The sequence below is a fragment of the Mytilus galloprovincialis genome, chromosome 1 (genome assembly GCF_965363235.1).
Source record: "Mytilus galloprovincialis chromosome 1, xbMytGall1.hap1.1, whole genome shotgun sequence".
Classification (NCBI taxonomy): domain Eukaryota; kingdom Metazoa; phylum Mollusca; class Bivalvia; order Mytilida; family Mytilidae; genus Mytilus; species Mytilus galloprovincialis.
The window spans coordinates 94230326-94241023 of record NC_134838.1 but is presented as its reverse complement, the minus strand read 5'-3'; the positions used below and the strand labels follow the sequence as shown (position 1 = coordinate 94241023).

Below are 10698 nucleotides of genomic sequence, written 5' to 3'. Positions count from 1 at the left end.
AAATTCAACTTTGTTTTCTGTACACAATTAAATTTAGATAGTGTAAATATAGATGACTGCTTATTCCAGGTGGGATTCAGGTGGGGGCGTGGCAAGCATGAGCACCCCTCAAATTTGAAAAGTATGGGTTTTCCATCCTTTCTAGAAGAATATTTGGATAATTTGACCTAAAAAGGTTATCATAGAGGGTCAGTTATGACTTTAAATAAAAACATAGCATTTATTTACTGAGACAGTTTATTTGTAATGCTCAAATCAATATATTAACTCATAATGTAATGCTTATTCTGCAAATAAAGAAAGACAAGTATATACTTAGTGTGTTTCATTGGTGAGTATAACAAAACTCTTGACATTTTATTTTTTCTAGGACAAAAAGAAGTGGAATTCAGTTCTCTATGGTTATACATTACAATTGGTCAGTAAATATGCATGCAACAATAGCTTACAGATAAAACTGTTACAAAATACTTATTGAAAATAAATACCACTAAACACCATGTGTAGAAAACTATAATATATGATACCTGAGTTTTTCTATAAATCAGCTATAAAATAATATGCATAATGAAATGATATTGTTAGAAACTTATCATGAATTTACATTGAACAGGGTTTTGAATATGTTAACACAGCTTTACCTCCTGAGAAAATAAATGAGGAAAATACAAATATTAGTTTGTTCATCAGTCAACCACAGTGCTTATAATTAATTACTTATGTTGAGCTGAATAAAGTAGAAAAAAAAAGTATATTCCTTGTGACTTAAAACCCCATGGTAATCATATGCGAGTTCTTTCTCACTACAGAACACCAGCATCAAGACTTGATACTTTGAAAGTCACAAAAATGAAAATCCCTCTCCCCTCATCAACTACATGAAATTCTTTAAAAAAATAAGCCAAATCCAATTTAGCACAAAATGTACAGGATCATACAGTATTTTAGAATATAAATTAGTATTTAACTGTTTAAACCTTCTGCAAATGAAAAATGACCATTAGGAATGGAAGACTTTTCTATCATATAGTATAGGGTACAACTTGCAGAAAGTAGTATGTATTTATGTTTATTTCTGGAATTTTATACATACTGAAAATAGACTAAAAAATTTACCAATTTAAGTCATATACAGTGGCAGATGAAGGAAAAGGTGGAACTAGAGATACTGATGACAGTTCTTAATGAAAATCAAAAGCACATTTTACTATGTATTCCCAAGAACAAATATGTCAGGAAAAATCAATTTGAGAACAACCCTAAACACATTCACATATGCTGTTAACCAAGTTAGAAAACTAGAGTTCACCATATATACGGCCATTAGCATTCAGAGTAGCTTTCAACCACATGGTAAGACTTGGATAAACCAAGACTGGTTCTGATAAAAATTAATTCAGCATAGACAACTGATGATCCCATATTATTTAAGTGGACATAAAACACTAACAACTGCACTGTAAAGGATTCTGTCTCTGTTCATACATTAACATGTGTCAGGGTTAAACTAGGTACATGAGTACATGTGTACTAACTTCTGCCTATGTAACAGCTTGATAAGTGGAAGACAAATCATATATTTAAAAACAAACATTGCTCTTTCCTGAAATACATGTAAGGGCAGAAGGCATTGATTCAAATCTTATAGCTTATTTCCTTTTTTCTGCAACTGATTTGAAGTACATTCAAATCTGGGGAGGGGGGGGGGGGTGTCTCAACATGAAATTTTGAATAAAGAGGTGCAGCTGACCTGTTGACGTTTTATCTTTTACCTTTTGTGAAATTGCAATCCATTGATATATTTGAGATGTCAAAAAGTGACCCATTTTAGCTACACATCTGTGTATATCTTCATATTGGAAGACCCCACTCCCTCGTGCTTCCAACCCTCTCTACAAATTATTTCATGAAAACACAAAACTGAATGACATATATCACATGTATAATTAAATAACTCATTAATAATATTTTGGCCTAATATTTGTATCACAGACTAGATTACACTGTAACAAATTATTTGCATAGTTGCCAATGGTAACATATCGACATAATGTATTTACAAAGGCACACTTTATACAAAAATAAATCTAATTTAAATTAAAGCACATTGGATTTTTAAAGGCATGTAAAATAAAACTAGTGTATAGCAACTTATATAAAAACCTTACAAACTATAAAATCATGTTTGAACATGTAAATAAATACTGTACATAATAACATTTTATTTGTATAATCTTGGTTTTTTTTTAACCAACTACAGTTACTTCCGTCCTATCAACACAAATACCCTTGCATTCTGTAAAATAGTTAAACATACCTATTTCTGGCAATGCATACAAGTTCATTTTTTCATGAAGCCAGACATATTATTACTTTTTAAATTGAAAATGTATTTTTTTATGTATAACTCACCATTATACAATTAAAGACCAAAATATCAGCTCGCTATGTACAGGCATTATAAAAAAAAGGCAAGACAACTGTTGACTTTTAATATCAACATCGGTTGGTGTTTGGAAGGACAGAATAACAGAGATGGTAACACAATATATTAAAGTTACTTGAGACAAATTTATTCTTGACGAACAGATAAGCACTGAAATTTGATGGTAAGAATACTTTTGAATTCACTGCACTGGCATCATATGAATAACCTTTTACTCATTCAATAAGCTGAAATACTTAACTTGTTGATCAGTTTGTAGAGGTGAATATCAACTACATTTGGTAAAGCATTACATCAACTCATATATGTTGTGAAAAAATTAACCTTTAGCAGTTCTATGTAAATGCTAGAAACAGACTTCTCAAAAATGTGCTGACATGACAATTTTAACTGTGAAATTGTGTTTAAGGATAAAATATCCGGCCCTTTTCTTAAAACAAAAATTGAGAGGATGAATTCTTTAATTTCATAAGGTATGACCAAGGAATAGTAAGCATATTAGGTATTTTGTAATTTTTTTAAACATTGGCTTCCAGACAGGGGAATCAATCATCCATCACTGACTTGGTAGTAGATCTTTCCTTCAGCTTCATAGTTTTTATCCAAACCTGGAGCATGAGCAAATATATAAACCAAAGCTGTTAGTAAAACCCAACAACCAATTAATACTGCTACTGCATGTTGCTAAGGAGATTCATTTAATTTTATGACTAAGAATTTAACAACCAATCAAGAGACTCCAATTTCTTTTCCTCTATTGCTGAGGACATGTATTTTACTTTCTAATCCTGCCAGTGTATATACTTGAGATGACTTTCTCTTTCCTACTAATGCTGTACCACTAAGGATGTCTTTATATTTGATTTCTCCAGAATGGTTCATATCAATATCTTCTAATAAAATACCAAGTTGTTTCTGTTAAATAAAGCATTTTTAAGTTATTTAATATACATGTAACTTTAAAAATTGAAACTTTTATTTCTATTTAGCTTTGGAATTACATCAGAGCATATGTAAGAATCATATAATTTCATTTACAACTGAATGGCATATTAATGAAAAGCAAAACTAATGCATGTGATAGATACATTGTATATTGTTATGACATTCTGTTCTTACTTATAAATCTGAAAATTCTTTTACAGAATTTGTAGTAAACAGAATAGAGTTATGGGTTACATACTTGTAATCTATTTCTTTTAAAATATCTAAATTACAATTTAATTTTATTCATGCTTGCATTCAAAAATTGGTGGAATGTTATCACTATAATGACACTTCAACTACACCAATCAATGTATATTTCCTAAATTAGTAAAATTTTACTGTAAGAATATACAAATTGCATTAATTGGTGAAAGTTAATATAAATATTTTTGAAGAAATTTTCAACAATGATATGTAAAATTGTTCACAAAATGAAAATCACAATTTTATGGATCTATCCATAATGTTCAAATTGCCTGATTGTATTGCCAAGTAATATAATCCCAATTATTTTATACCAACTCTCTGAATTTATTGCCCATTCTAATGGAGTTTATATTTGTTATGAACTTATGGTACATCAATAACTTGAATTTATTGACTATAGTTCTTTTTAATGGACACCTAATATACAATTTGCTGAAGTTTATCCACAATATTACACCAATAACCTAACTTGATTGTCTAATACAAAATAAGAAGATGAGGTATTATTGCCAATGAGACAACTCGTCACCAGAAATCAAATGAATTAGATGTTAGCAACTGTACTTTTAAGAAGATAAACTGCTTACCTGATTTAATTGCTTAATGAAAGTCTAATGGAGTTTATCAACAGGAATACAAAACAATCCTGATTTTTTTCCTCAGCAATATTGAAACTGAATTCATGTGTTTTTTTATAAAAAAAATAATGTTCTACACAGGATAAAGTGCAAGAAAATTTATCTTGTTTTCCACAAGATAATATGAGGCAGGCATAACCTGTGAATGGGGACGAAGTCTGTATGATTTTTTTAATAAATCAAACATGTTAAAAAGAGAAACGGAAACATGTTAAAAAGAGAAATGAAAATACCGTAAGGTTTCCGATTTTGGTTCTGTTGTTAGGGATTTAGTTGTGACGTTATGACTTCATATTCAATGTTAACAAAGAACGTAACGTTTCCGATTTTGGTTCTGTTGTTAGGGATTTTAGTTGTGACGTTATTTAAGTTATGACATCATATTCAATGTAAACAAAGAAACGCTATCATCAGTTTACGTTTTTTTTTTATAACAAACAATTTTTAAAAATGAATTAGTATTGAGTTCCTTTCTTAGACTGATAAATATACATTTTATTCAAAGTCTCATGCAAGCAAGACCGGAAACGGAAGTAGATTTCTGTGCAGATCTGGAAATTCAAAAACGCGACAAAAATTTTTTTTCCCCGATTTGAGTTCATTAGTACAATGAAAATATCAGGAAAATTTTCCCAATTTTTTTTTTCATTGAATTTTCTACTGTTATTGGGGACTTTGTCCCCCATATAAGTTTATGACTAAATACAAATCTCACTGATTTAGTTGACAAAGTTTTCATCAGATCCAATGCTTAAATAGTTTTTGAAATAGCTAAATTGCCTCTTGGTAGCTGCTTATTTTCTCAATTTGATTTCAAGATTATAATGAAAAGTAGTGAACCTACATTTGTAAGACGTAATCCTGCTGTTTTCAATGCCATCTTTAGATCCTCACTAGAAAGGTTACCACTATGATCTTTATCTTGTTGTAGGAAGGCTGTCTCAATATCTGGTCTGTGTTCTCTTAAGAACTTTGTAAATAGTCGCATCACACTGGTCTGAGACTACAATAATAACATAATAACTTGTAATGATATCATACTAGGGTCAGACTATAATAACTAGATGTGTGGGAACAACTAAAATGGTGCCAATAGCAAAATAAACCTTGAAGCCAATTTTAGGAGTAGAAATTTTCAAAGTCCAAATCCAATAATTTTAGCCTAAATCAGTGTATAACTTTAAAATCCCTGTGACTCCCTGGTACTAGAAACATTCTCTCAGATTACAAAATAACAATGAAATCCTGAAACAAATCATACAATATTTACAGCTGATAACATGCCCTTTTTCATATTGGCCCTGGTATCATCCCGATACTCCCATTTAAGCCCAAGGCTTTAGACAAGCGCTCTGGCTTGATATGGGAGTCTAGGGCCGATACCAGGGCTAAATCATTTATCATATACTTAGCATTGATATGATAGCTTTTGCATATGTGTAATGAGCGGAAGTACACAAGCCATAATTTCCCACCCGGCCTGATAACCCATATCAGGGGTGTCTCGTGCAAAAACCCATAACAGTGCTTCTTGTGCAAGTTACTTCCGGTGTTTCTGGTATCGATTGTTTACTTTTCCATTGTGACGTCAGATATTTTTTATGACGACGTCAAAATTTACGGGAACTTTTGTCCCAAGTTTAGTACTTGCTAACAAATGCAATTGACAATTAAGAATCATTTTATAGTACAACAAACATGGAGTAATAATGATCATCTTCCAAATTTTCAATGTTCAAAATGCCTCTATAGGAAATGTTATCATACATATATATGGAGGTAGCGATGCTGTTGTTGGACAACTATAGTATATTTGATTCATAATTTAACTTCTTTATAAAGTTTTTGACTGTTTTAGTTATTGCATTTGTTTATTTGCCTTATTTAGTCCTGGTATCTATGATGAGTTTATTTACATAAAACTATTGTCTGAAGTATATGATAAAGCGATTAATACATGGCCTTTTCCATATCAGCCTGGGTATCATCCCTCGACCCATGTCAGCACCTCGACTCCGTCTTGGGCTGATATGAGGGTCTCGGGATGATACCCAGGCTGATATGGAAAAGGCCATGTATTAATCTCTATATAACTCTTCTTCTTACTGTATATCTCTGATATCCCCCAGATCCACCATGTAATATACTGATATCTCGCTCACTCTGAAGATCTAAAATCCTGTGGTAGTTGGCGGGAGACAAGTTCATTTCCTACAACAAAAGGTTTTATTACTTATTAAATGACATGTTATTGATGTATTCAATCTTTCTGCAATAATAATGTTTTATTTTGTATATATATGCATTTGGTCCTGAAAGCTGAGCCAAACTTAACTGTTCCATAGACTGAGATTATACTTATATAGTTTTACATCAAAACTCAATCCTAAAATATTTTTAAACAATATAAAATTTTCAAAACAAAATACAAAATTCATTTAGAAATTCATGTTTCTAAGTCTGTGTTTTTTTCAAAGTGTCAGTTGTAAATTCAGGGGAACACAAAGCCACAAGAACCAAAATACTAAGTACCAGTAATAATATATTTTTTCTCAATTTCTTCACCTTCATAAGCATAATTTATTCAAATGATGACTACGTATTGCTTGCAGAAATTAATCTACTTTACATAATTCATTTTGTCAAAATAATAGATGTCTTTATCAGTCTTATTTACAAAAAAAATCACTAGAATTATTAGCGTGAGCAAGATATATTACTTGTAAAAAAACATTCAAATACAGATGTATATAAAAAAAACTTCTTTTCTTTTAAAGTTAGATGGAGGATGCATTCTTTGGCATTTTCTACAGAACATATGACTAGATGTTTATCCTTTCACCTAAAATTGGCTTTACAAACCACACCATGCATTAATATATATAAATCTTTGCAACATGCAGAATGCTTTTTTTTCTCTTATCTACAAAACATAGCATTCTTTTTATTTTATTTTTCTTTCATTTTACAGCCTTTACTTTCTAAATTGATTAAGGTGGTACATAACACAAAAGGTAGATTGTTCAGGAAATATAAAATTGGTGATAGACAAACTGCTATTTATTCAACGAAAATTTTCCGATGAAAAGTGTGGTTCCCAGTTTTTTGAAATTTTTATATTTTTTGTCATATGGTTAAACAAAGCATATTGTCAAATTTTTATGAAAATTACACAAGTCAAATTAGTTTTAGTGAAGGTGTTTGGTACCACCTTAACACAAATATCTTTGAAAGTATAAAATTTTGTTTAGATACTATATGAATCACAACATTATCAGCTATATAAACTAGCCAACATATTAAGTCTTCAAACATAGTATATGTATGTGAATAAAAAGAGATGTATGGTATATGCCAATGAGACAGCAATCCAAAAAAAAAACCAAATAATTGACAGATATCTAGATATAAAAATACTTTGTCTAACGGCAGACATGTTTATGCTTGGAAAATGGCCAGTTTCCCTGCTTGGTCACTTGACACTGTTTATGCTTGGAAGATGACCACATTCCCTGCTTGGTCACCTCTAGTCAGAGTATACATGTATGAGTTAGCCAGTACAACACAACTAATATACATAAATTTTACAACATAATAACAAGGACATATATCTCAACACTTGTCAGGTTCTAAAACCCAATCTACATATCATGCAGATAACATGCAGACCAAATGAACAAATGTAATGATCTATGGTGAAGATTGTATTTCCCATTCCACTTATTATGTTTCTTAAACAATTAGTTTTTGACCAACGAAGATTTGAATATATATATATATATATATATATATATATGTTTAATTAATGTTATGTTTTAATTTTTGCTAGTAATGTACTATAATATATGAACAGGATATGACGATTAACTGATCTCCCATCATTGTTAGTTATCAAAAATTTTCAACACAAAATACATATATGTATATTATTTTACAGACTATATAGGGAATTAGAGAAGGCTTTTGTATTACTATGCATCATTTGAAATTGGCAGGACATTGTGATTATAACATTCGCTTCAATTATCTATCTGATGATAATAGTTAATTTTGTAATAATCAGTAATTAGATTTAAATGATTAACTGAATATAACCTTGAAGAATTCAATATCATATTAACTATATGATATCTATTAAAATAAGATTAACAAATATTTTAACCCCAACCACCCCCACCCCCCTAACACTACTTGACTGGCTGCTCTCAACTTCCAGCAGCAAATATTAGAATGGAGAATGGAAAAATTACATGACTATGTAGGATGGTAATTAACATAATGGGATACGGTTATACATGTACTCTGCTTTTTTTGTTTGTTTGTGAGATACATTGAGTCAACTTTTTTCTGTGTTAGCTCACAGAAGATAAAACCTGCTAACTTTCTGGGATAAATGATAATGACTCAAGGCTCACCATTTTTTTTCTTCTCTTACTCCAAAATACCTTGTGCCTGGCTGAGAAGCAGTGAAAAAGCTACACTTTCCTTTTAAATACAAGGATTCTTCAAAGGAACATATTGAACTTAACTTGTTAACTAGATCCTACTTAGTACTATTGGTGCAGTGAAGGATAATGAGTTCCTATTTATTTGGCAGTTACCAGAAAAGAAGTAATTAGACGGAATTTGTTAAAACTATCAACTAACAAAATTTATTAACTGTTGAATTATCTATGCTAACTATTCTTCTGCTTAATACTCTATTTTTGAAAACTAACAAAGAAAAAAATATACAGACAAAATTAAAGAAAGAGGAAGTTAAAATTAATTTCCCAGAATTCTCTTCACCTGAGATCCTCCATGACACAAAACATGCTATGAAGTGATGAAGCTGTTCTGTAACTGAACAACCTGGCCAATAAATACTTACCCCACAATTCTGAAAGCAGGCAATTAAAAATTGAAACACTATCTCTTTTATGAACAGAAATCTATTAAAAAAATATATTTATATTCTCCTTGGTAAAAAAAAATCTTGTGCCCTTGTGCTTCAGTTTTGAAAGAATAAAGAACTATGAAATTATGTATAGTTAACTTTTTTTACATGAGTACATATGTCTCAATGTAGACTGGTACTGTTTAATCATTTATATGATATCATATTGTCAACAATTGCAACTCCTTAGTAGAGATTTTTTCTCTAAAATTGGAAAACTGTAAGTTTTAAATTGTTGGTATTTACTTTCACAAACACAATACACATGTAAAACTCAAATATCTTATCTTCTGAAATAATTCTATTAGCAAAAACAGAAAGTTTTGATTTAAAAAAAGTTGATTTGAGTGAAGACAGTAACTTAGATAAAGTAAGGAAATAGAGGTTCTCTCTTTCTGATGAAATTTAATTTGTACCATGGTTATACCTTCTGTAGTGATTCCCATTTTACTTTTTATTCCCTTTAAAAATTAAATCTATCAAGTCTTCACACATTCATTTTAAATTTGTATAAACTGTTTTGTTGTTCAATGATTATATGTTTTCACTGAATAAACTACATAATATATATGAATTGTGTAGGTTAAAAAAACAAGATAAGTGACATAAACTTATCATTGATTAAAGAAAAGACATGATAAAGACTATATTATTAAAAGTTCTATCAGCTACAGTAAATAGGTATGAATAAAATAACAGTACATGTAAGTCTGTCATTTTCAAACTCAATCTTCTTTTGAATTATTAGAAGGTTTCATAACTTTATTTGTAGTGCACCAGATAGGTAACCGTAATATTATCTCACATCTAAACAGGTTTTGATCAATCTAGAAAATAACATTTTTCATTTTATAGAATTTATTTTGGTCAAATAACATTTTTTTAACTTTTGAATTATCTCCCCTTTCCCAGTGACTGAAAATGATTTTTTTTTTATACAAGTATTGTTTCTGTCTTCTTAAAGTTTGATGAGAGACACATTTATCTTGATGTTAAGCAGTTATATTACCTCTAGAGATACATAGTTCAGTGTTGGCTGGAGCTTTACCATGTTTATGATGCTCTCCATTCCCTCATCTCCCATTGGATTTAAATTTAACTGAAAATACAAATCAAGCAAATGATGACTTTTGTTGCAAGTTCAATAAATTTGTGCAGAATATGCAATTAATAATAAATAAAAGTTCAATCTTTTTATTATGTCATGATTCTAAGACAGTTTTGTATTATCTGCTAATAATTTAATTTTGGATGTAACGCGTCTTCTGATTGGCTGACGTTATTTTGTTATAAGCCCATAGACATAATTTAGTCATGTGACCGTGACGTCATCAACGTTTTTTAATGGTTTAAATGGAATTTAGAATTAAATTATAAGAAATGACTGTAATATTTTTTCTGTCTATTCAAAATAACATAAAAAATGTGGTGCACACTGTTAAATAACTCGCTACGCACGTTTTTCAGTGTGCACCAAATTTTTT

General features: G+C 30.1%; 1 protein-coding gene across 5 annotated transcripts in view; it reads right to left on the bottom strand.

The window, feature by feature from the left end:
• Positions 1–219: 219 nt before the first annotated feature.
• LOC143045442 (uncharacterized) overlaps positions 220–10698 on the bottom strand; it is a 33196-nt gene continuing 22717 nt past the window's right edge. For all 5 annotated transcript variants that reach the window (XM_076217965.1, XM_076217956.1, XM_076217948.1 and 2 more), the window contains 4 exons: positions 10224–10313; positions 6385–6489; positions 5123–5281; positions 220–3361 (listed from right to left, as the gene is read on the bottom strand). In XM_076217965.1, the coding sequence (XP_076074080.1) occupies positions 3176–3361; positions 5123–5281; positions 6385–6489; positions 10224–10313 (540 nt within the window). In that variant the 3' untranslated portion in view covers positions 220–3175. The remainder of the gene's footprint in view (positions 3362–5122; positions 5282–6384; positions 6490–10223; positions 10314–10698) is intronic.